At 42.1% G+C, this 27,500-nt stretch overlaps 2 protein-coding genes across 10 annotated transcripts in view; one reads left to right on the top strand and one right to left on the bottom strand.

Annotated features, from left to right (window-relative positions):
* Window positions 1–18,168, top strand: part of IGSF10 (immunoglobulin superfamily member 10) — a 58,733-nt gene extending 40,565 nt beyond the window's left edge. Inside the window, exons 5-7 of one of the 2 annotated variants that reach the window (XM_072727140.1) lie at window positions 6,467–10,825; window positions 11,325–12,225; window positions 15,754–18,168. In XM_072727140.1, coding sequence (XP_072583241.1) covers window positions 6,467–10,825; window positions 11,325–12,225; window positions 15,754–17,665 — 7,172 coding nt within the window. In that variant the 3' untranslated portion in view covers window positions 17,666–18,168. The remainder of the gene's footprint in view (window positions 1–6,466; window positions 10,826–11,324; window positions 12,226–15,753) is intronic. The other variant, XM_072727141.1, reaches the window with a different exon arrangement.
* The window catches only part of MED12L (mediator complex subunit 12L), a 323,809-nt gene continuing 314,013 nt past the window's right edge, over window positions 17,705–27,500 (bottom strand). For all 8 annotated transcript variants that reach the window (XM_072727143.1, XM_072727148.1, XM_026015744.2 and 5 more), the window contains 2 exons: window positions 24,834–24,915; window positions 17,705–21,625 (listed from right to left, as the gene is read on the bottom strand). In XM_072727143.1, the coding sequence (XP_072583244.1) occupies window positions 21,573–21,625; window positions 24,834–24,915 (135 nt within the window). In that variant the 3' untranslated portion in view covers window positions 17,705–21,572. The remainder of the gene's footprint in view (window positions 21,626–24,833; window positions 24,916–27,500) is intronic.

Below are 27,500 nucleotides of genomic sequence, written 5' to 3'. Positions count from 1 at the left end.
CAGCTCAAACCTCGTATTAACTTTTTCTTGTCGTAACTGCTTCTTGGGAGCACTTCCAGCATCACTAGTGGCACTTTGTATGGGTCCCATGGTATTATCCAAGGTTTATGGCATTGTGCTAAACATGACGAAAAATACCTGAGAACCATGAGATCACTTTACTGCAGTGTGCAATTTACCGGAGCGATGAATTACTCACATGGAGATGATTAGTGTCATACAGCATTTTTTTTTTTTTGACATTTGTAGACAGTTTAATCAGCAAGTTGAAAAATCAGACATGCAAACATATTTTACATCATAAGTTCAATTCCCTCAGGATTTTCACAATGGGCACATAAATATAAAAGTAAATTTTACAATAACTGAACTGTGAACTGAATTTTCAGTACTGTGCGTGCACTCAGTTGATTCTATACCAACAACTATTATTGGAAAAAACTAAGAATTTTCTACAGGAATTGACACAGAGTCATTCCCCTCATCTTAAGTCCATCCCTCCCTTGAGTCTACAGCATGGACAGACACTGAGTGGTTAACAAATAAACTACGATTTCTGTTTTAGAGGCTAAGGTTGCAATCTCGATTTTCCCTAAGTCACACATGTTGGTTTTGTTCCTTTAGGGAAATCACCTTGACTCTTCTATCTGATTATTCTCATCTACAGATTAGGATTAAGGTGTCACTGGCATACAGCATGTTATGATACTGAAAAATGACCATATATATGTTTTCATAGCATTTTGAAAATATTAAGGAATATAAAATTGTAATTATGAAAACAATTCTCAAGAAAGTTTCATTTTGCAACAGGATTTCCAACATTAATACATATTAAGATGAAAGAAATATTAAATATAGGAATATGAAGATTTCATAATTTTATTTATGAAAACCTCAGAAATCGTAGTTTAATTGTCATACAGCATTTTTAAATGGATACAACACTTGAGCTCACCTCTATAGTAATAGGAGGTGGCTACAGAATTACTACAGTAGTACAGTTAATTTCAGGTGGTTATGATTTAATATTGTACGTTTATTTCTTTACATTTTTCTCAGCTGTGAATGGTGCTACCTATGGTCTTTAAGCATGTACAAGTTTTGATAAGTTTAACTTTCTATAATGGATTTGTGCATATCGTATGCACTCACGACACACGTAAAATTTTTTCAACATTCGTAGGCAAGGTTTTTCAAATTGCCACACGTCTCAAAAATTTTTTTCAGTATATTTATTGAAGAAATTCACATATAAGTGGACCCACAGAGTTCAAACCTGTATTGTTCAAGGGCCAACTATAATCATTTCAGCACTTTCATACTACCCACAACTTCATTCTTAAACGGAAAACATCTTATTGTATTTATTAGTATTAAATGTCTTTTGCCTTTTCTATTCTAAGTCTGATTTGTTTATATCTAGCTCCTAGAATGTGCCTAGAACATACTTGATTCTCAAACTAAGCTCTGATTAGCTATTTTGAAGGTGAATACAAATGAGTCCACTACTCACCTATGATCTTAGTATGTCCCCAAATTGTGTATTTACTCAGCATGAGACAGGCAATCCTTTTGCACATATCTCAGTAGTCCAGTCTAACACAGCTTTATCTATTTGTGGGTATCTTTCCTACTTAGGTTCCGCAAAGCTCTTTGTCTTGTTTCTCTATAAAATAAACATTTGTTTTACAAATGTCAAATTGCTGTCTAGCTTCTGTTTCCAGGCCTCTCTACCTACCTTCTTGTTTCAGTGTCAAAGCGTAGTGTAATCTTAATACAAAGATTGTATTATTTTCGGTTTTTTAAAGATTTTATTCGACAGAGCGGGGGCAGGGGGGGAGAGAAGGAGCAGAGGGAGAGAATCTCAAGCAGACTCTGCACTGAGCACAGAGCCTGAAGCTGGGCTCAGTCTCACAATCCTGAGATCATGACTTGAGCTGAAACCAAGCATCAGATACCCAACTGACTCAGCCACCCAGGCACCCCTTAATAGAACCATTTTAAGTGGCAAACTTAATATATGTAGTATCAACAGTGCATGTAACTTGGTTAAAGAGAAAATAATGTAAATAGCTAAAATAGTGTTCCGTGTGTGGTAGTGGTAGCTACATCACACGATTGACAGCTTGTCAGGTGCTACAGTAAAACACCTAACAGTTTAAGACACATCTCAAGTTACAATGTGGAAGAAATAGATCCTAGAATTAGGCCTGCCCACCTTCATCCCTCCCTCCAGTGGTTTCCTGAGCACCATTGACGGGGGCCAGGGACCTACAGATAAACAAGTATGGATCTGATGGTTTTGTGGGAAGACAGACAACAAGACAAGGCATTCTAATAGTGGGTGGATGAGGAGTAGGACAGGGGAAGTGAGAGGTATAAGGAGAACACAAAGCAGAAAGCCCACCAGGAAGTGGTGTTGTGGTTGGCTCCTGCAAGATGTAAGTAGTTAGACCTTGATGGAAGAGGGAGTGTCCGACAGCAGCATATTCTAGAACCTAATAAGACGTGGCAGGGAGAGCATGTCTGTGTGACTAAAAGTTAGTGTGATGTAGAGAATGGAAGTGATGTGATAAGATCTGCATCTGAAGTAAAATACCTGGGATCCCTGGGTGGCGCAGTGGTTTGGCGCCTGCCTTTGGCCCAGGGCGCGATCCTGGAGACCCAGGATCGAATCCCACATCGGGCTCCCGGTGCATGGAGCCTGCTTCTCCCTCTGCCTATGTCTCTGCCTCTCTCTCTCTCTGTGTGACTATCATAAATAAATAAAAATTAAAAAAAAAAATGAAGTAAAATACCTGATGTCCAGGGCCTGCTAACTCTGGTCCAGGTACTAGTAACACATACCGAGATGTGAGCATAATTCTGTGGTGAGGTTTAATTAAGCCAGAAGTCTACCATGTTCTTTGATTTGGCAGGATCTGAACTCAAGGTACTGATCGGTAGGTTAAGGGTCATAGATGGTTGGTAAGTGGGGGACTAAGAAGAGCCTCTTATGAGTACTCAAATGTTTTTAGGCTTGCCATCTGCCTTCTCTGCATAGATTTAGACCTTAAAAATTACTGAAGGGGAGTGGGAATACCTGGACGGCTCGGCGGTTTAGTGCCTGCCTTCGGCCCAGGGCGTGGTCCTGGAGTCCCGGGATCGAGTCGCACATCAGGCTCCCTGCATGGAGCCTGCCTCTCTCTCTCTCTGCCTGTGTCTCTGCCTCTCTCTCTCTGTCTCTCATGAATAAATTAAAAATCTTTTTAAAAAATCACTGAAGGAGGGACACCTGGGTGTCTCAGTAGTTGAGCATCTGCCTTTCGCTCAGGGCATGATCCCCAGAGTCCTGGGATCGGGCTCCCTGCATGGAGCCTGCTTCTCCCTCTGCCTATGTCTCTGCCTCTCTCTCTCTCTCGCTCTCTCTCTCTCTCTCTGTGTCTCTCATGAATAAATAAATAAATTTAAAAAAATTACTGAAGAATGGTGAGCCAGATGTATATAGCATTGCCTGTCATACTGGAGAACAAACTGAAGGATTTGGAGTCTATCCCCATTGTCACAAATAGCACAATCTCATCCCCCCTTTTGTGTGGCATATATATATATACACGCCACACAAAGGCATATGCATGCATATGTGTACACATACATACACACACCACATCTTCCTTATCCATTCCTCTATTGATAGACACTTAGGTTACTTCCAAATCTTGGCTATTGTAAATAGTGCTGCAATAAACATAGGGTGAATGTATCTTTTCAGATTAGTATTTTTGTATTCTTTGGGTAAAAATTATTGGATCATATGGTAATTCTATTTTTAATTTTTTGAGGATTCTCCATACTGTTTTCCACAGTGGCTGCACCAATTTACATTTTCACCATTAGTGCATGAGAGTTCCTTTTTCTCCATATCCTTGCCAACACTTGTGATTTCTTGTCTTTTTTAATTTAAGCCATCTGATAGATGGAAGATGATGTCTCAGTGTGGTTTTGATTTGCATTTCCCAGATGACCAGTGATGTCTACCATCTTTTCATGTGTCCCTTGGCCATCTGTGTGTCTTCTTTGAAAAAAAGTCTATTCAGGTCCTATACTCATTTTTATTTATTTATTTATTTTTTATTATTTAAAGATTTTATTTATTTATTCATGAGAGACACAAAGAGAGAGAGAGGCAGAGACACAGGCAGAGGGAGAAGCAGGCTCCATGCAGGAAGCCTGATGTGGACTTGATCCCAGGTCTCCAGGATCATGCCCTGGGCTGAAGGTGGTGCTAAACCACTGAGCCTGGGGCTGCCCACTATGCTCATTTTTAAATCAAAATCCTTGGGGCTTTGTTTTTTGGTGTTGAGCTGTATAAGCCCTTGTTATAGTTTGGATACTAACTAGTTATTGGATATATCATTTGCAAGTATCTTCTCTCTTTCAGTAGGTTGCCTTTTTTGTTGATGATTTCCCTCGCTGGGCAAAAGTTTTTCTTTTGGTGTAATCTCAATAGTTTATTTTTGCTTTTTGTTTTCCTTGCCCAAAGAGACAGATCTAGGGAAGGGTTTCTACGGTCATTGACAGGTACATTTCTGCCTGTGATCTCCTCTAGGATTTTTATGGTTTCAGGTCTCACTTTTAGGTCTTTAACCCACTTAGAGTTTATTTTTGTGTATGATGTAAGAAAGTGGTCCAGTTTCATTCTTTTGCATGTAGCTGTCCAGTTTTGACATTTATTGAAGAGTCTGTCTTTTCCCCCATTGTATGTTCTTGCCTCCTTTGTCACAGATCAATGGACTATATAAGTATGGGTTTATTTCTGAACTCTCTATTCTGTTTCATTGATCTGTGCATCTGTTTTTTGTGCCAGCAACATCCTGTTTTGATTACTATGGCTTCGATAACTTGGTACCTGGGATTATGATACCTCCGCTTTGTTCATCTTTCTTAGGATTGCTTTGGTTATTTGGGATCTTTGTGGTTCTATACAAATAGAGTAATGTATGTTTCGGTTTTGTGGAAAATGTGAGTATTTTGATTGGTATTTTAGTAAATCCAAGATTGCTTTGGTTAGTACAGACATTTTAATTATATTAACTCTTCCAATCCTTGAGCATGGACTATCTTTATTATTCGCTTATGTTGCCTTCAATTTCTTTTGTCAATGTTTTATACTTTTCAGAGCACAGGTCTTTCACCTCCTTGGTTAAGTTTAGTACTAGGCATTTTATTATTTTTGGTGCAATTATAAAGGAGATTGATTTTCTTAATGCCTCCTTCTGCTACTTCATTGTTAGTGTATAGAAATGCAACAGGTTTCTGTATGCTAATTTTGTATCCTGTGATTTTATTGAATTCAGCGATCAGTTCCAACAGTTTTTTGGTGGAGTCTTTATGATTTCTTACATCTACTGTCACGTCATCTGCAAAAAGTCACAGTTTTGGTTCTTCTACATCATCTGGATGCCTTTATTTCTTTTTCTTGTCCGACTTCTGCAAGTAGGACTTCTAAAGGGTGCTATGTGGAGTAAAAGTGCTGAGAGTGGACATCCTTGTCTTGTTCCTGATCTTAGAGGTGAAACTCTCCGTTTTCACCATTGAGCCTGGTATTTTGTGGGTTTGTCATATTTGGCCTTTATTCTGTTGAGGTAGGTTTCCTCTAAACCCACTCTGTTGATGGTTTTTATCATGAACAGATGTTGAATTTTGTCAAATGCTTCCTATTCAACCGTTGAGATGATCATATGGTTTTAATCCTTTGTTTTGTTGATGTAGTTTATTAGTCTCCAGAATAAAACCCAATTGATCATGGTGAATTTCCTTTTACTGTATTGTTAAATGCAGTTTGCTAATATTTTGTTGAGGATTTTTACATGTATATTCATCAGGGATGTTGGCCTGTAGTTTTCTTGTGTTGCAGTATTTTTGCCTGGTTTTGGCATCAGGGTAATGCTGACCTCATAGAATGTGTTTGGAGGCTTTCCTTTCTCTTCTCTGTTTTGGAATAGTTTGAGGAAAATAGGTATTAACTCTTCTTAACCTTTTGTAAATTCTATCAAACATTTAATCTTTTAAAGGACAATCAAGTTCCATAACCCTTAAAACATTAAAATGAGGAAATGGAACTGAACTACTCTTAGTAAAAAGTGAGAAACACAAGCATATTATTTTGTCTCCCTAAATAAGCAAATTAGTCTTTTAGGTAATATTTTCTGAGTACCAGATATAAATCAGGCACTTTCTAGGCATAGGAAATAAAGCAATCAACAAGACAGACAAAAATCTGTGTGACCATGGATATAATACTACAGCAGGGTAGATAGACAATAGCTTTTTAGAAATCAATACAAAGACCAAAAGATAGTAAACTTTCTATAAACACTAAAATTTCCAATTTTTTTTCAAATTTTAGCAAAAGCTATTTCCTTAAAATGTTCAAATGTAAAGAGGCCACAGCTGGCAATAACTCAACTGTTATTTTTCCTAGATATAATAAAATGCAAAAAAGACAGAAGTCCCTCCAGTCCTCAGCAATGTCCACTTTGCATGAACCCCAGGACCTCTAAAGGCACACCTTTAGCTATGGTCCCAGCTGCAGCTTTCCTGTGTGCCAAGCCAACCATCGACCCATCCCTGAAAGTAAAGAGCCTGACTATTCTGGAAGACAGCAGTCCTATGTCCATCTCTCCTCAAGATTTCATGGCACCTTTTGGCTCCCTCACTTTGAATATGACAGATCAGTTTGGAAATGAAGCTAACATGGTCTGCAGCATCCAAAAGCCCTCAAAGACATCATCCATTGCCTTCACTGAAGAAAATGACTATATTATGCTAAATACATCATTTTCAACATTTTTGGTGTGTAACATAGATTACAATCACATTCAGCAAGTGTGGCAAGTTCTGGCTTTGTACAGTGATACTCCTCTGATTCTAGAAAGGAGCCACTTGCTCACTGAAACACCACAACGCTGCTACAAATATAAACAGGTGGCTCCTAAACCTGACGACATCTTTACCGACATAGAGGCTGATCTCACAATAGATCCCCCTTGGTTAATGCAAGACCAAATTTCCTTGCAGCTAAATAGAAATGCCACCACACTCAGTACAATGCACATCCAGTACTCCAGTGATGTTCAAGTTACTTTGCCAAGGGCAGAAATAAAGCCAGTGAAACACAAATGGACCATGATTTCCAGAGATAATACTACTAAGCTGGAACGCACTGTTTTGATCGGTGGGACTATTAGCCTAGAATGCCCAGCCCAAGGAGACCCTGCCCCACATTTAGAGTGGCTTCTGGCTGATGGGAGTAAAGTGAGAGCACCTTATGTTAGTGAGGATGGACGGATCCTAATAGACAAAAGTGGAAAACTAGAACTTCAGATGGCTGATAGTTTTGACACAGGTATATACCACTGCATAAGTACCAATTATGATGATGCAGATACTCTCACCTATAGAATTACTGTGGTGGAACCCTCCATAGAAGCCTATCATGAAAATGGGGCTCACTATACAGCTTTCATTGGTGAAACAGTTGACCTCCCGTGCCATTCTTCTGGTATCCCAGATGCCTCCGTTAGCTGGGTTCTTCCAGGAAACACTGTGCTTTATCAGTCCTCCAGAGACAAGCAAATTCTTAACAACGGCACACTGAGAATATTACAGATCACCCCCCAAAACCAAGGCTATTATTGTTGTGTAGCAGCCAATCCATCAGGGGTTGACTTTTTGATTAACCAAGTTTCAGTCAAAACAAAAGGGCAAAGCCCAGCAGAGCATAATGTGGAAACAGATGGATCTGGACTTGATGAGCCCAATCCCATCTCTCCTCTTAAGGACCCACCAGCTGTGCAACTCCCTACATCTGCTCCAGTGGGAGCTGAGACAGGAAAACAAGTCTTGAGCACAAGTAAAAAACACAACTATCGTGAGTCAATACACCGGCAGCGAGGAGATTCACCAAATAGACATTTTAGAGAATATAGGAGGCCTTTCCCTTCCTCTGCTCGCAGAATTGACCCACAACACTGGGCTGCGCTTTTGGAGAAAGCTAAAAAGAATACTATGCCAGAGAAGCAAGAAAATACTACGGCAAGGCCCCGTCCAGTAGTCACCCAGCTCCTGAAAATACCTGGTGAGGAAATAGACTCTTCAGGCATGCTCCCTCCAGATGAGGAATTTAGGGTCCTGGCAACTAAGGCTCCTAGTGTCCTGTCAAGGACAGTGATTGCCAATTCCAGAGCAATACTTGATAGCCCTGTGACAAATATAACTGCTGTCACTGAAGTATCTCCAGTTGTGGGTCCACCAATACTACCTCCTGAGAAACCAATGGATTTCACACTGTCTCCTATTAAAACCATAGCCATGTCAAAGAATATAAGCCTGACCTTATTAAACAAAATGCAAGGCACAAGCAATGAAAATTTATCCACTGTCCTTCCTCTACTACCTGAAGCAACGCAATTTCAGGAAGCTGACAACACTGGGAAGAAAAAAGAGCATTTACAGAGTACACTCCCAACAGCAGTGGGGACTATGGGCCAAGACGTCAATATCAAAACGCTACGTAGTGCTAAAAGCAAAGCTGACATGTTCTTAGGGTCAGTAAATTCCACAAAGAGCCATCAGACATCTGTAACAGGAGTCAGTGATGCTAGGAGCAATCACCTCTATCCATACATTACTCAAAAGCTTAGCACCTCGGAGATACCTTCGGGTCCAGACACTGCTGCTCATTCTCAGTTACAGATGCCCAGAAATAGTACGGCTAACATCCCACTACCATCCAGGCGCTTCGGAAGACGGAGGAAAATTTGGGGCAGGAGTCGAATTATCAGCCCATATAGAATTCCAATTCTTCGACAGCATAGATATGGCTTTGTGAGACCAACATCCAGAGTTTCTTTTGAAGAAAGCACTACTTCATTTTCAGCCACAGAGGTCAATGTGGTGTGCCCATCCTGTTCTCCCAGGGAAAGGCTCACCACTGCTACAGCAGCATTGTCTTTTCCAAGTTCTTCCCCCATGATGCTCACCAAAGCTGAAATTGCCAAAGTCACAGAAGAAGAGTCTACAACTCTAGTCCACAATCCATCATTACTATTTGAGAACAAACCAAATGTAAATATTGAGAAAACAATACCCACAATAAAATATTTCAGTGCTGAAAGTACCCAAGTGCTTCCAACCGATGCAGTTATGACCGATGCCCCCAAATCCTTACCTTTGGAAAAAATGCATATAACAAATAATGGTTACCGAAGTATGTCTAGTGTCAATGAAGTTATAAGAGAGCCAATGATTGTATCACCACTTCCAGGTCCTACCATCAAGCCATCTATGTCTACTACTACAGCCACTACAAGATTTTTGCGAAGGAAAATTCCCTGGCAGAAAATCTTTGTAAATAACCATGTCCAAAAAGAGAGGTTAAAGAATCAGCATCATTTTAGCTTACCAAAAGCCACAGCCACAGCGCTTCCTAAAATATCTCCTGCTTCACCCACAGATAAAGTTTTCCCTTTCCATTTCACAACACTCTCAGCAAGTGTGATGCAAATTCCATCTATAACATCAGCTACAGCTTACCAAAATATCACTGAAACACACAGTTCTAGAAGTCTCCCAACAATGAAAAAGCTGCCCTTTCCACCAGTTTACCCTACACCTCCTAGTATCTCAAGCAAAGAATCAAGCACCAATTTTATATCAAGGCAGACATCCAGGCTGACAGTTCCTGCTGCTGCCCCTACATCAGTCATTATCCATAAAACCCAAATAGCCAGACCCAGCATGCAAAAAGCACAAAGGAAAAAGGAGCCTCAGAAGAACAGGAATGAGCCACACTCTTCTCCCAGTCAGAGTTCTGGCTTCACTGCGTCGACTACTATGACACCTCCTGACCTAACTGCAGCTGAAACTTCAACCAAGCCCAGTATCTTTGCTGTCACTCATTCTCCCTTAGAAAACATGAACCACATTTCAAGCACAATGGGTCTTTATCCAAGAACACTTACTCTGACAGATATAATTGAAGAATTACCCAAAGAGAATACTCAGACTTTGAAGAGCAGAATGGTTTCTGGAATCACTTTGTCCAGCAAACTACACCAAAACACCACAACTAGGAACACAATCATTAGACACTCAACCATGCCACCATTCGTGAGTAGCAGTGCTGCTCCAATGCCAATTCCCATCTCCCATCCCTTGAGTAATCAAAGCGCAGTCACAGACAACACGGCAACTCCTGTTTTTAGGATGATGACAAATACAATGGTGAAGCCACGTGAACACTCTAGGCACAATGCTAGTCCACAGCAATTAGCAGCAGAGGTTGCAGCATCTCCCAAAGTTCTCCCAAATGTCAAGGTTACAATCGGAACCACCCACTTTATCTACTCCCGTCTGTTTCATTCTACTTCCACGCCAGCACTAATAACAGTTACGCCACAGAATTCTAAACTGACTTCCTCTCCCTGGTCAGAAAACCACGTCTGGCACAAGTCATATCCAGAAATTGCTGAAAAAGGCAAAAAGCCAGTAGAGAGCATATTGCCCACTCCAGGCTTGCCAGAGGACACCACTCATGCTTCAAATTGGGAAATTCAGAAGACTGCAAAGAGAAATGGCTTTGATAAGACACCAGATCAAAAAATAACAACTTCTGAACTCCTTCCCTTTGATTCTTTGTCTAGGAATATATTTGAAAGGCCCAGAATAGTTGGAGGAAAAGCGGCAAGTTTTACTGTTTCGGCTAACTCAGATGCCTTTCTTCCTTGTGAGGCTGTTGGAAATCCCCTGCCCACCATCCGCTGGACTAAAGTCTCATCAGGTATCTGAAAATGTTTCTCTTTCCACTTCGTCTTCTGTAGTCATAAAACAAGGAAAAGATTGCGTTATATTTCAAGGTCACACATCCAAAGAGTCAACACCCATTTCATGATCTCTCCAGAATATAGAAACGATTGACATCCTCGTTTGACATTTGCTGCAAAAGTTTTTGCTCATTAGAAGTTCTTCAAAGATGTTAATTAAGAATATTTTTTGTAATGCTTTGAAGGCAGATACAGAGAAATGGCAGTTGAAAAAGAGAAGGGTCCATAGTGTTGAACCATATGGCTTGTAAATTAAAATTATGGAAATAAAAATCTTCCAGGAATAATTTTAACACCCTTAATTCTAAGTGTCCTAATTTTAATTTTAAACATATCTACTCTCGGTAACCTAACAGCAGCCCCCAAAGCTTTCCTCATGAGATTCCCCCCTTGAACAATTTGTTTTCTGTTTAAACTTTGAGAACCTATGACTATAAATTTCTTTCTTCTTATCAGGATTCGATATATCTGAAAGGAAACAGAATAGCAGATTCCAGGTGCTCCCCAACGGCACCCTGTCCATACAGAGCGTGGACGTTCAGGACCGCGGACAGTACCTGTGCTCTGCATCCAATCCACTCGGCACTGACCACCTTCACGTCACATTGTCTGTGGTCTCCTATCCCCCCAGGATCCTGGAGAGACGCACCAAAGAGATCACAGTCCACTCTGGAAGCACTGTGGAGCTGAAGTGCAGAGCTGAAGGTAGACCAAGTCCTACAATTTCCTGGGTTCTCGCAAACCAAACAGTGGTTTCGGAATCCTCTGAGGGGAATAGGCAGGCCCTGGTGACCTCTGATGGAACGTTGGTCCTCCACAATCTCAGCATTTATGACCGAGGCTTTTACAAATGCATGGCCAGCAACTCAGCGGGCCAGGACTCACTGCTGGTCAAAATACAAGTCATTGCAGCCCCACCTGTTATTCTAGAGCAAAAGAGGCAAGTCATTGTAGGGACTTGGGGTGAAAGTTTGAAATTGCCCTGTACTGCCAAAGGAACGCCTCAGCCCAGTGTTCATTGGGTCCTCTCTGATGGCACTGAAGTGAGGCCACTGCAGTCTATAAATCCCAAGTTGCTGTTATTTCCAAATGGGACTCTGCATATAAGAAGTGTAGCCTCGTCAGACAGGGGCACTTATGAATGCATCGCTACCAGCTCCACTGGCTCAGAGAGAAGAGTGGTAATTCTTACAGTGGAAGAGCGAGAAACCATCCCCAGGATAGAATTTGCATCTCAGAAGTGGACGGAGGTGAATTTTGGGGACAAATTACTACTGAACTGCTCAGCCATTGGGGAACCCAAACCCAAAATAATCTGGAGGCTACCATCCAAGGCTGTTGTTGACCAGTGGCACAGGTAAACCATACCTTTGTGTTGAGATTGTCTTCTTTATCTATTTAGTGTTATAATTTCTGAAATGGAAAAAGTGATACTGCGAGGCTAGCAGCAGATTTGGAGAGCTCACAGATTCTGCAGGTACAAGCAACTTTCTAAAGAGACCTAATCCTTTCGAGGTTAATATATAAAAATGAAGCTTCTTACATGCTTAACTCTAAGGGCCAGCTATTCAATTCTTACTGAATTTACATAGTGAAATGCAAATTAACAATTTCATTGGCTCTCATACTTGTGGCAGTTTTAAAATGGTAGCTGTGTAAAGGTATCTAATTTCTCTAAAAAGAGGAGGGAATTTTGTAATGCGATCAAGGTTTTGTGTGATTTTGAATACAATTTCCACTACCCAGGTAACAGCCACAATGCAAGAAGTAGAGAAGGCATTACCGATGTGATGTGAATAATAAAGTTCAAAATTTAGGGTGTTAAGGAAAAGTTCTAAAACATTTGCTGGATTTAGTTAAGTCAATTTTGGAAAATGAAAATCTTTTTTATCAAGAGGCATGAAAAAAATTTTTAAATGTCTTTAAAATTTTAACCCAAAGGAAGTTGGGAGAGTGTTCTAAAACATTATTAGTATCTCAGAATAAACCTTTATCAAGTAGCCCAACAGATCCTTCAGCAGTAAACAGCAAGGAAATTAAGTAGATTCTTTATATTTTGTTTTCAGGAAGTATTTATGGGACACAGATTGTTCAAATTGTGGAAGCAGCAGCAGAGTGTGTAAAGATTACAGATGGGGTGCCTAGGTGGCTTGGTCAGTTGAGCCTGACTCTTGATTTCTGCTCGTTGTCACGGTCTTGGGGTCCCCTGCCTCAGGCTCTGCACTCAGTGGGGAGTCTGCTTGAGGTACTCTCTCTGCCTCTCCCCCCCAACTTGTGCACTCTCTCAAATAAGTCTTAAAAAATAAAGATCACAGATGCTACCATGGGCCCACCAGAGGTACTGGCATTTTTTTTCTTTTATAATGAAATTCAACTTTTTTGCTAACTGAACACCTCCATTATTATTTTGCCACTGACCTCAAAAAAGCGACAATATTCTTTACTTAGAACCTTTAGATGTAGCAACTAATAAAAGGGGCAATTTATTGCAAGAAGGAAAAAAAAAGCCCTTACTGTTTCTACTTCTTAGCTTCTAAAGTTTCAATTTTAGGTTCTAAAAATGAGAAAACACCCATTATAGCTATGTTTATCTGAGTCTACTCCACCATGACCAAAATAAGCAAAACCCTTTTACCTTCTTTAAAGCCTACTTGTCATCTGAACCAAAAAGCATTTTCTGGGTTTTTTTAGATGGTCTCAGACTCAGGGCATCACCAGCCTATCTCCAGTACTTTTGACATGTATGACCTATGTTTCAGCACAGAATGGTTTCCTTTTCTTCAGAACCTTGCTCTTCATGATCTAAGAGCTCGTTACAAGAACAGAACCACAGGTCCCGCCCTGGACTTGCTGAATCAGAATCTGCACTTTAAAAAAGATACCTAGATGAATTACATGCTCAATAAAGTCTGAGAAGCATTGCTTTAGAAGGACTACAGATGCTTCCTGGCGCATTAATCTTCATAAAGACCTCTATTTCTCATACTACGGGAACACTGTGCTTTGAAAAGTACATCTTCTTTTAAAAATATTACTTTATAAAAAGAAACAGCGATGGTATCTTCTTATACATTACAACTGCCACATGAATCAGAATTTGGGGCAGGACAAGGCCACTCTAAATCAATGGTTTTCAAAGGATGCAGTCCCCCTGCCAGTAGCATCAGCATTGCCTGAGAACTTGGTGAGTCAGAAACTGATTTTTTTTTTTAACAAGCAATCCTTGTTCTTAAAAGCCTTCCAGGTCATTTTATTGCCTGCTAACATTTGGGACTAATCCTCAAACTTTACTGTTCATAAGAGTCACGGTCATCTGGGACATCTGTTACTCACTGGGTTCCCAGATCCTTGGCCAGATCCAGTGAATCAGAATCTCTGAAAAGTGAAGCCAGGAAATATGCATTTTAAATCAGGCAGGCAGCATGTGATTCTGATGCAGAGTATGAAAGAATTGTTTCTGAAAGCCAAGATTGAGAGCAGTGGTTCTGAGTTGGCTGCACACAGAAATTATTGGGAAACAGAATCCTGATGCTTAGGCCACACTCCACACCGATTAAGTCAAATTCTGGAGGTAGGACTCATTTTATACTCTGTAAATGATTTTTCTATACGTGTCAAAGTTGGAGAATCAGCCTTTTATAAAGCATTGGGAAAGAACGTCGGGTGGTAGAGTAGCATGGTGAAATGATAGAGGAGTTTGAGAACCAGCGCTGTGACCTGAAGCAAGTTACTAAGGCTACCTAAAAATCTATATATACTCAGGCTCTCCAAATAAAGTATTTCTGGCTGTATAGTGGGGAACCACTTAAAGATTTAAAAATAACAGTACCTTTTGCAATGTACCGCAGTGTTCTCTATACTTCTTGTTTGCTGAAATATGAAAAGTGACTTGGGCTGTTTGACTCGGTTCGCGGCTATGCCACGAAAGGTTGCCCACACTTCCCAGTTTCACCCACCTCCTTAGCACATTGCCAAAAAAAAAACTTAGAAGAAAAAGGTATATAGACGTTCTCGATCCCATTTTTAGCACCAATTCCATCTCCACTGGTCTTTCGGAAAAGCTAAATTTGGTTTTATTAGGAAAGCCGTGCCATCTGGTGGCCCACTGTGGTAATGGCATGTTGCGCACTAACTTCAGGGAGGAAAACCAGTGTTGAACACGGTTCCACAAAAGCAGAGACGAGGCACTTTCCGGCGGCCCCACAAAGATGCAACGGCAGGCTTCTCAGCAGAAAGAAAATTGGCATTTTCTCTCTTCATCGCAAAGGAGAACTTACTTTATAGTCAAATAACTTCAATTTTTTTTTTTTTTGCTAATCTATTTGAAAAATATGATCTGGCATCTTCTCTGAGCCAAGTAGGCATGAAAGTTCTTTACTGACCTATCACAGAACATTCATTCGATATGTAAAATGGTCAAGGAAGTCCTGTGTCTAAGGCATCCCATATTTCTAGCAGTCGCAGCGTTTTTATCTTTCAAATCAACTTTGTAAAGGAGTCTCATTTCAACTGTTCAGTTAGATAATTTTCTCTCTCAGGAAATGGCTTAGGAGGCCGTAAATAAGCTAGCACGGATTTTAATTTTATTGCAACATTTTAAAGAAAATATCCAGAAAGCTAATCCTATGTGGGGGCACCTGGGTGGCTCAGCAGTTGAGCATCTGCCTTTGGCTCCAGTCGTGACCCCGGGGTCCTGGGATCGAGTCCCACATCTGCTCCCCACAGGGAGCCTGCTTCTCCCTCTGCCTAGGTCTCTGCCCCCTCTTCTCTCTCTCTCATGAATAGATAAAACCTTTAAAAAAAAGTTAATACTATGGAAATAAGGACAACTCTCCTCACCCCTCGCTAATAGCTGCACACTCCAATCTGTCTCTTCTCCCCTTAGGATGGGCAGCCGCATCCATGTCTACCCCAATGGATCCTTGTTTATTGGATCGATCACAGAAAAAGACGGAGGGGACTACTTGTGTGTGGCCAGAAACAGAATGGGGGACGATCTGATACTGATGCACGTGAGCCTACGGCTGAAACCGGCCAAAATTGATCACAAGCAACATTTTAAAAAGCAAGTATTTCATGGGAAAGATTTCCAAGTGGACTGCGAGGCTTCTGGCTCCCCAGTGCCTGAGATATCTTGGAGTTTGCCTGACGGGACGATGATCAACAATGCAATGCAAGCCGATGACAGTGGCCGCGGGCCCAGGAGGTATACCCTTTTTGACAATGGAACCTTGTACTTCAACAAAGTTGGGATTGCGGAGGAAGGAGATTACACCTGCTACGCCCAGAACACTCTGGGGAAGGATGAAATGAAGGTCCACCTGACAGTAATCACAGCGGCCCCGCGGATCAGGCAAGGTTACAAGACCAACACGAGAATCAAAGCTGGAGACACAGTTGTCCTTGACTGTGAGGTTGTTGGTGAACCCAAACCAAAGATATTTTGGTTGCTGCCTTCTCATGACATGATTTCATTCTCTAAAGACAGGTACACGTTTCATGCCAACGGGTCTTTGTCCATCCACAAGGTGAAACTGCTCGATTCCGGGGAGTATGTATGTGTGGCCCGAAATCCCAGTGGGGATGACACCAAAATGTACAAACTGGATGTTGTCTCCAAACCTCCATTAATTAACGGTCTGTACACAAACAAGACGGTCATTAAAGCCACAGCCGTGAGGCATTCCAAAAAACACTTTGACTGCAGGGCCGAAGGAACACCGGCTCCTCAAATCATGTGGATCATGCCAGACAATATTTTCCTCACAGCCCCCTACTATGGGAGCAGAATCACAGTCCATAAGAACGGAACCTTGGAAATTAGGAACGTGAGGTTTTCAGATTCAGCAGATTTTATCTGTGTGGCTCGGAACGAAGGAGGCGAGAGCGTGCTGGTGGTACAGTTACAAGTACTGGAGATGCTAAGACGACCAACATTCAGAAATCCATTTAATGAAAAAATTGTTGCCCGGCTTGGGAAGTCCACAGCACTGAACTGTTCTGTTGATGGAAACCCACCACCCGAAATAATCTGGATTTTACCAAATGGCACAAGATTTCCCAATGAACCGCAAATTTCTCAGTATATGATAGCAAACAATGGGTCTTTTATCATTGCCAAGACCACTCGGGATGATGCTGGAAAATACCGGTGTGCAGCAAGAAATAAAGTTGGCTACATTGAAAAATTAATTGTGCTAGAAATTGGCCAGAAGCCGGTTATTCTTACTTATGCACTAGGAACAGTGTACTGTATCAGTGGAGACTCTCTCTCACTGCACTGTGTGTCTGATGGGAGCCCTAAGCCGAACATCAAATGGACTACACCAAGCGGGTATATAATAGATAGGCCTCAAAGTAGTGAGAAGTACACACTGCATGAAAATGGGACCTTAGTCATTAAAGAAGCAACAGCCTATGACAGGGGAAACTATATTTGTACGGCTCAAAATAGCGTCGGCCACGCACTGATTACTGTCCCAGTAATGGTTGTAGCCTACCCACCCCGAATTACAAATCGCCTACCCAGGAGCATTCTCACAAGGACAGGAGCGGCCGTTCAGCTCCGGTGTATGGCCCTGGGAATCCCCAAGCCAGAAATCACATGGGAGAGGCCAGACCACTCCTCGCTCTCCAAGCCAAATAAGAGCGGGGGGGCTCGGGGACCTGAGCCTTTTCACCCCCGTGGTACCCTCATCATTCAGAATCCCCAAACTTCAGATTCTGGGATCTACAAATGCACAGCAAGGAACTCACTTGGTAGCGATTATGCAACAACTTACGTTCAGGTGATCTGACATGAAATAAAGTCGAACAAAGTCAACATCTGGACAGAGTTTATTTTTTGGAAGAAGTTTAATCAAAGGCAGCCAGAGGCATGTAAATGAATTTGAGTACATTTACAATATTAAATTTATCATGGACATGCAAAAAAAAAAAAAAAAAAAAGACTTGTAAATAAATGCAATATGACTGATAATGATTTTGTTAATTGATCTCCAAACAAACTTTTAACTTAAGGCACTTTTATTTTGCCAACAAAGAACAATGAACATTAAGGTAAAACTGTCCACCATAAAATGACAAATGGCGAATGTATCTGAATTCTTAAGAATGGACTTTTTTCTTTCACTAACAGTTGCCTAGTGTCCAACTTCTATCAATGTTACAAGCATGGCACTTCTTGAGAAGAGAGACAATGGAAAAGATTAAATTTGCAGTCTTGATTGTAAATTTACCATTCTGACGTATAGATATTCTGTGGCTGGTTTAGAAATATTTTAGTAAAACCTAGAGAAAGTAGGTTCTGAATGGTTTTCATTTTTGTTCCCTATTTTGTGTACACTGAAAATTTTCATTGATGTGGAATACAAAAATGTTTTAATACCTACATTTAAAATAAATGCAGGCTAACTTTTCCACGTGTAAAAAGCAACTTAACACCTACACGTCATTTAAAGTGAAAAGGGGGTTGCTTACTTTGCTACCGAAACTCATTAAAAAGCCTCAAAAATACAATGAAACTTCTTTATCATTTCAAAATCTAACACAGCCATCTTTGCTTTGGAGCTCTTTATAAGGAAAATATTCTGAGGAGGAACCACTGCTTTATGAACATGTTATTTCATTAAGTGATACTCCTTTATGGGAGAGGAAAAGGGGAAAATCCAGATCTGATATACAAATACATATGATGAAGTTTCATTGTACTTAAAATTTGATAAAACCTACACAAAATGTTGCTTTTTTGTAATTCAATGTGAATTGATTTGGGGGGATATTATGATTCATCTTTTCTAATTCTGGAGGTTGGGAGGTTCCAGTGTAACGTATCCAGAATTTATTCAATTATTTGCCAGTTATTTAAAGTGGAGAAAAAAAGAACATGCCATAGGTCTTGCTCAGATATCTCAGCACACAAAACAGAACTATATTAGCCCCTGCTGATGATTTCAGACATAGGGGAGCTTACTTCATTGTGTTGTCATCACACCAACTTTCAGCTGACTCCACCTGAGAGGTGACCTGACTGCTCCTATCTCTGACGCTGGTACCCTATGGCCACAGGAGGTCGAAGGATACTCATTCTCACTGTGGTCTCCTCCTGTTTCTGGGCCAAGAGGAGTAAATAAAAATGACAAATGGAAGTTATTAGGAATCAGACTAGAGTGTAAACTGGTATGTCTAAGGGACTCTGATTGCCCAATTACATTCAATTTCCAAGTCTTATTTTTAAGGGGAAGGGAGGTCACCATCTTATCTTAGGATAACTTCCTATCTTACAGAGTAAATTACCAGCTTCTGTCAAAGGATAGGGCTTTCCCTGGTGATCATTTTAATGCAAATTAATGCACTTGCTAAGAAAGAAACTTCTAAGGATGTGGGATTTACGTGGAAGGAAATATGCTAAATAAAACTTAAAAATTCCAGTTGTTCTCTTTATAATGCACAGGGGTAAGCCAGTCCTAGGTTTTTCCTCAACTTTCCATAGAATCTGAATTATGGGGCCTTAACCATGACTTAGCTTTGTCACCTGAAAAGAAAAGGACACAACAAGAAAAAAAGGTATACCCCACAGCTTTCATGTGCAAAATGATCATTAATAAATTAATTTCACTAACTTATGCAAAATATAAAGTGCATACGAATGCTATGCAATTATAACACTCATTCTTGAAACAATATTACTGCTGTTTGCGATGCTGAGCTATAAAAATATACGGTTCAAACTGAAAACTGGCATTTTAAATACCAATAATTCTTGAAAAGGAAACCAGGACGGGACAGGACTCACTCACTAGGCACAACATTCATATTTCGGTTGTTTTGCCAAGGCAATCATTATATGGATATATTACTTGGAAGAAAAATAACTTCATGGACTCTAAAGTATGATTCTCAAGAGGAAAAACCCAAAACCTGATATACAAAAACCAGCTGAAATGTAAAGATTTGTCTTCTGAAAGCAGATAGAGTATGTTAATTTAGTGAAAAAGAATGGTCTTTAATGTTTTGGCAAAGTCTTGTCCAGCCCAGAGTAAACATGAAATGAGCAGGCTGGAGTGAAAGATTTCACAGTGTACAAAGCAGTTCACATGGATGTTGCCACAGCAAAGTAAGCGGACATGTATCTGAGGTCATTTGCATGAGTCAAACTTTGCAATGAGTAACTCACCTAGGAAGATATAAATTATTTATATAATGATTTGCAAAAGAAATGATCTCAGGTTGTACTAGCTACATTTTAGAAAAGTAGTTCTACGTGGTTTTGCTCATTATAGACAAATCTATTCACAGTCTGCTCAACTACATTACATGTAAAATCATATGGCAAAAGAAAAAAGAAAATGAGTTAACACAAAACATGGGAAAATATCCCCCACATGTTTTAAAATGCCCTGCAATTTTCACATTCAAAATTTTATGCATCTAAATCTAAAAAAATATTATATGGAATACTCTTAAGTTACACAAACGGATAATAATTTACTGTATTTTTCTTTTTTACTCTAATAGGAGCAAATTACCACATACTTGAACAAAGTTAAAATAGTTACTATTTCTTTATAATAAATTTGATGTATAATTTACTTGTGCTTTTTGCACCAATTTATAAATACAGTATATGCAATACACAACCAAGACTGACACCAACATTAATAATTAAATTCAAAATAGCAAATACTTACCATACAAAATAAACAGCACATACATCTTTAGGAAAACCAGAGCCTTCTGGACTCGGGGGCCAGATTCTCTGGAGACCACGTCCAGTGTGAGCGCTGCAGAGTCTCAGGCCAGATGCAAGATTGTTTTTTTTTCTCTAGTTGGCATAAGGTTCAGGAGAACCAAGAGTCTGTTTTGCCAAATCTGGCAATAAATAATCAGAACAATTCCACGGTGGTTCGTTCAGGCCTTTAGAATATACACGTTGGACCTTCACAAAGACTCTGGTCGATGCTCTTGCCACTGAAAGCAAATTCGAGTACGGCTACTTCTAAGAGGCTTCCACATATCTGAGGGTGGCTCTCATAGAAGCCTTGGTTTAAGTTCTTGGTCTAAGAAGTTTAAGTACTAAGCAACAATCTGTTTCAGCACCTTTTGACCACAACGAAAGCAAAGAAAAATCCCTACATAAATAAGAACAAAGTTTATAAAGTGCTTATGAAATTACAAACATTTCAAATTAGAGCAATGCAAATACATGTCCATTTCACCATCAAAGGTGAAAGCAGAATAAATGGGTTCCTCCCCCGTCAAGATCTGACATGCCTTTCGAAATCAGTAGTTTGGTCCAGCACGGTTTGGGGTGGGGGGGTGGGGGTGGGAAACAACAAACTTCATCATTAATGAATACATAAATATTTTCAATCTGCCTTAATTCATTCTTTCTAGGAGATTAAAAAAAAAGCACCAATTTCAAAAGATCTGGTACCACGCTCTTCCTGGAGTAGGCCCACATGATCCACATTTTTATACCTACTTCAAAGCTGAACTTAAAAAAAAAAAAAAAAAACCTAAACCACACCTCCTCCTTTTTCTTTTTGTTTAAATACCTCTAAGTGAAATGTAGCACAAAATATAGGAAAACTTCAAAGAAAGGAAAGAACAAAGGGACACCTCTAAAAGATGACTGATGCGTTAAATTTGATTTTCTATTTTTCAGTGCAAACATAAAACTTTCTGTCGTGTCCTCTTCCAGATTCAGAAGTGTGATGGATGCCCATAGGGAGTCACTCCTTGCTGTGGCTGGTTACCTGATGAGAAAAATAAATTCAAATAAAATTGCAGAGGCAAAATTGTGCCACAGATAGACGCTACCCCCTCGACGCTGCTCTCAGTACCAGCCTCAAGCACAGGGGAACAGAGAGACTGGCCAGGGAGAGCGAGCTAGCCCAGAGCACAGAGGGGTGAGGTCTAAGTACCGTAACTGAATTCATTCCACAGAGACACCAGCTCTACATCAGAGTCCTACACCTGCCAGCACAAAGCCTTGGAAGAGCAACTGGCCCATCTGAAGTCACCGTCTCTAAACTCAGGAGCCACCCAATACTGACCTACAAGAGGACCCTAAGTAACCGTAACACGTTGAAAGTTCCCAAAACTTCTATAGAAGCAGATCGGAGATTTTAACACGGGCACTGTAAAAAGTGAGAGAGTGGTGCCGTGAAATGGGATAATTTTTTTTGCAAATGGCCATTAGATATGTAAGAGAGACGCGTGTGAGAGTGGCTATGTGTGTTGACTCAGGTGTGTGCCTACACATTTGTGCACATGCACGCACACACACACACAGAAAAAATAAAGACCAACAGGCACAAAAAAAATGACAGCGACTTAGAAATACCTACTGCTTCCACAACTCTGGGAGGCTATGCAAACCCAGAAGCTCCTTCACATGGGTTAGGACACAGAAGGAGACCTCTGGAGTTGTGCAGTGGGCGGCTCAATGTCGTGGCCAATATTCAACAAATGGGGGCTGGCGTAACTGCTAATATAAAGGGAGCAGAATATATTGTGGTTAAGAGGCAGGCCCTGGAGGGGGACCATCTGAATTCAGGTCCCAGCTCTGCCCTTTACTTTCGGCTGAGTGACCCTGGGCAAATGAGTCTGAGTCCCTGTTCTTTAGCTGTTTCTCATCTAGAATATGGGAAGAGTGATACCTATGCGTGGGGCAGCTGAGGAATTAAGTACATTAATATACGTAAAGTCACAGTGCCTGGGGGTCCTAGGAAGTGTTCCATAAATGATGGATTAAAAAAAAAACAACAACTGGATATCATGAGCTCTGGGAACCATAAGAGTAGATACACCCTCAAAATAGGTGCCAGTGCATAAAAGTCATAGGTTCTTTTTTTTTTTAATTTTTATTTATTTATGATAGTCACACAGAGAGAGAGAGGCAGAGACACAGGCAGAGGGAGACGCAGGCTCCATGCACCGGGAGCCCGATGTGGGATTTGATCCCGGGTCTCCAGGATCGCGCCCTGGGCCAAAGGCAGGCGCCAAACCGCTGTGCCACCCAGGGATCATCATAGGTTCTTATTTCTAAACACTAGGAAAAAAAAAATCTAAGATATAGGCATGTTGTCTCTGCCTTAAAATTATATTCTCTATTTAAATAGAGAATTGTATTCTCTATTTAGCTATGTGGAAATATAAACTCTCGAATAAAACAATGAAATTTTAACCACACATTTAATAGACCACACCTATAAAGCAACAGCTGGAGAAGATGACCAATCAATGTATATGATTTAACAAATTAAATGAGGCTAAAAGAGGGAAATATTTTTAAAGGAAAGAAGACCTTGGTTATGAGCAGGTTAGAGACACAAGGTATAAAGAGGGGCCTTCTCTCTGCCAGGAAATCAATACGGACAGCAGCCAAGGCGGACAGTGAAGACCAAACCTGTTACTTACCCCTCAGTCATAACGGGCCCCCTCCTGACATCCTCCCCCCAGAGTCCCACCACTGTCTTTAGGACTAGCTGGCCTTCACTCAATACATCAAGCACACAATCTGAGACCCAGATGAAACTGCCAATCCCACTAGTCTCCTCTGTGCACAGACAAGAAAAGTGTATGATCTGGGGCACATGGGTGGCTCAGCGGTTAAGCACCTGCCTCCGGCTCAGGGTGTGACCCCGGGGTCCTGGGATCGAGTCCTGCATCAGGCTCCCTGCATGGAGCCTGCTTCTCCCTCTGCCTACATCTCTGCCTCTCTCTCTCTCTCTCTCTCTCTCTCTCTCTCTCTCTGTGTGTGTGTGTGGAAAGGGAAGGAAAAAGGGAAGGGAAAGGGAAAGGGAAAGGGAAAGGGAAAGGGAAAGGAAAGGGAAGGGAAAAGGAAGGGAAAGAAAACGGAAAGGGAAGGAAAGGGAAGGGAAGGGAAAGGGAGGGGGAAGGGAAGGGGAAGGGAAGTTAAAGGGAAGGGAAAGGGAAGGGAAAGGGAAGGGAAAGGGAAGGGAAAGGGAAGGGAAAGGGAAAGGGAAGGAAAGGGAAGGGAAAGGGAAGGGAAACGGAAAGGGAAGGAAAGGGCAGGAAAGGGAAAGGGAAGGGAAAGGGAAAGGGAAGGGAAGGGAAAGGGAAGGGGAAGGGAAGAATGGGAAGGGGAAGGAAAGGAAAGGAAGAAAAAGGGAGGGAAGGGGAGGAGAGGAAAGAAGAGATAAAAGAAAGGAAGGAAAGGAAAGAAAGAAAGAAAAAAATGATCCAGGGAATGGTGACAGAGTTGGCACCGGAATTCAGACTTCCTAACTCCCAGGCCAATATCCTTTTGGGTCACGGGGGGATTCGATTCGTGGGAGCACACTAGCACGCCGAGCCAGCACCTAGGTGGGGTTGTGGGCGTCGCTCTAGAGAGGCAGCACAATTAAAAAAAAAAAAATCACAGCAGCATAGCAGCCGGAATTACGGGGGACAAACTGCCCAGCTCTGCTGCCTGCAGTCTCTGCACGGTTGTCAGAGGGAGAGGACGGTGCAGTGGCCGGGACAGTCACGGCCCCAGGGACCAGGACACGTGCTGGCCTTCCTCCCCAAGGGACTTTGAAGGGCCACGTCCCTCCTCCACCTGCAGGCTTCAGGGCACCTGCCCAGTTGGTCTCTGAACCCTCTAAGCTTAAAGGGCTAAAAAGGGCACCTGCGGTTGCACGGGGATCTCCCCCAATGAAAAGAGACATTCCAGGTTCACATGGAACAGAGAGGAAAACAACTTCTCTGAACTGAAAAAAAAAAAAAAAAAAAAAAAAAAAAAACTACAGTGGGACTTTGGGCAGGGGGTGGGCGGGGCGAGCAGGAAGGCGCGGACTCCAAACCCAAACCCAACAAACCAAACCAGCCTGGACTCACGATGCAGGTGAAAATGGTACCGGAGGAAGGCGACAGAGCAGTTTTTGAGGGGTCGCCCCTTGTTTTGCCGGCTTGTTCCTAATCCCGGGGAGCCACGTGCTCCGCGCGCAGGGGACTTACTGGAGAGCTGCTTCTGGAGCTGCCGCACCAGGGCCGCCGTCTGCTGCTGCTGCTGGGTCTGCTGCAAGCCCTGCCTGGAGAACTGCAATCGCAACAGAGCACAGGAGGGCATGAGTGGGCGCCGGCGTCACAGGTGTGGGCCCCCCACGCGCCTCCACACCTCCCTTGGACAGAGATACTGCCCGGGTCCCCGCCGACACACCTTCACACCTCACCTGGACAGAGATACCACCCAGGGTCCCCCTGACACACCTTCAGCATCTCGCCTGGACAGATACTACCACCTGGGGTCCCCCCGATGCACCTTCACACCTCACCTGGACAGAGATACCGCCCGGGGTCCCCCTGACACACCTTCATACCTCACCTGGACAGAGACTACCACCTGGGGTCCCCCCGATGCACCTTCACACCTCACCTGGACAGAGATACCGCCCGGGGTCCCCCCGACACACCTTCATACCTCACCTGGACAGAGACTACCATCTGGGGTCCCCCCGATGCACCTTCACACCTCACCTGGACAGAGACTACCGCCCGGGGTCCCCCCGACACACCTTCATACCTCACCTGGACAGAGACTACCATCTGGGGTCCCCCCGACGCACCTTCACACCTCACCTGGACACAGATACCGCCCGGGGTCCCCCCGACACACCTTCACACCTCACCTGGACAGAGACTACCGCCTGGGGTCCCCCCAACACACATTCAGCACTTCACCTGGACAGAGACTACCGCCCGGGGTCACCCCCGGGGTCACCCCCCCCACCCCCTGCCTCTGATGCTCAGTATCTGAAGCGCCCGATCCATTGTAAATGCCCTTCTCCAGGGGCCAGGTAACATTTATTTGAAGGGCCTGATGGAAGAGTCCTCTCTAGGGGAGGCCCCAGGGCCAAGTACCCTCGTGATCTGCCCTCGCCGGGGGCTGTTAGCATCACACTCTCATACGCCACCTTCACTGGCAACATGCAAGTTCTCGGACCAGAGGATGCGCTCAGCTCCGCAGGCCTCGGCCCGTATGGACAGGGACAGAATCCCGTGGGGCAGAGCAGTGGCCCCTCCGTCCAGGGCTCATCTGGGACTCTGCCCTCCCATCGGATGCAGGAGGAAGTCAGCCAACGCTACCATTTTCTCTGATACCAAGCAGGAAAACAGCACCTTGCCAGCTTTGTTTTGTTTTTTTTTTTTCCTATTGCCCAAATCAAGGGGGAAAAATAAAGCAAAACTCTACCTTTTATTCCCAAGGAAATGTGAGTAAAATTAAAAAGTGCTTCCTTTCCTATTCAGTGGTTTCTCTGTTTATTCGGAAATATTACCTACTTAACAAAAGCAAATATGCTCCTCAGCGGTGTGCTAGGCATTGTCTGCATACATCAGCCCATTTACACCTGACCAGGTAACACCTATTCTCCATCCTTTATCCAAAGTCCTTGCATATATGATTTACTACGACACATCCATAATAAACCCACCAACCAAGGCCTAGGACAGCACCACACAAACACTAAATTTCTGTAGCAAAACACACAACCAGTCCTTGTCTTGCAGGATGAGACTGATGACCACTCAGGTCAGCTTTTGCAACCCAATGAGCTATAAATAAAATTTCCATTTCAAAATAAAATGTCGAGATTCAGTTCGGAATTTAGAAATGGACATAAGGGATTGTGGACCTTTCCTACTACTCTCATTTTCCAGCTGAGGGAACGGAGACACCAAAGTGTCCAGTTACCTGCCTGTGATCTCTGGAAGTAATGGGGCAGGGATTCAGACAACACTTTTGGGATTCAGGGCTTCCTATCTTAACCGCAATCCAGTGCTATCTTTAATTGGGAATATTAGCTTCCAAGTACTAATTTACTTGGAAATAATCACAGCATCTAAGGGGTGGGCTGCAAGGATGTCTAATCTTAACTTCTCCTTTAATTAACTAACATATTGAGGTGCACAGTGCAGAAATACTTAACATTTATCCATTCAAATACTTAGCTGTCTTCTTTTAAGTCCATTTAAAATCTGCTACAGAGAGAGTAATTCATGGGATAGAAATAGGGTGGTGAGTCCATTTTCTGAGAAGCCTTTGCAGTAACTAATACATAGGAAGCCCATGTGCATGGGTGTGTGAGTATGCATGCACACATGTAGGCAGGTATGGGTGCTCTGCTGGGTGGCCTTAAGAGTATCCTCCAGAGGACCTCAAGATTACTGGGGGCATCTGCACAGTTAAAACCATTTTTATGATAATACTAAGGCATTAGGTGTTCTCGCTCTCCTTGTCTCAGGAGTATACAATGCAGTTTTTCAGAGGCTATATAATGTGTGATCTTCCAACAAATGTCTTCCATCTATTTAGACATTAAAAAAAATTCTAAAAAGGTAAACAATGTCATTCTCACGAATTTTTTCCTTTGAAAAATATTCGTATTTCCATATTCATTCATTGCTCATAAAAGTGTTATCTCTGGTTAATATGTAATGAGAACTTTAGAATATTAGTAAAATTGGTAATATTTCTGTTTTAATTTCTGATAGAATAAATATTATTAGACACACAAAAGCTCTATGGGTCCACAGTGATTTTTGAATGAGAAGGAGTTCCAAGGCCAAACACCAGGACCAGTTCCCTTAGGGCCCCCCCAGGAAGGAAGTGGTGGGATATGGCTT

This window comes from Vulpes vulpes, chromosome 11, assembly GCF_048418805.1.
Source record: "Vulpes vulpes isolate BD-2025 chromosome 11, VulVul3, whole genome shotgun sequence".
Lineage (NCBI taxonomy): Eukaryota > Metazoa > Chordata > Mammalia > Carnivora > Canidae > Vulpes > Vulpes vulpes.
This window is presented reverse-complemented; position numbering and strand designations above follow the sequence as displayed.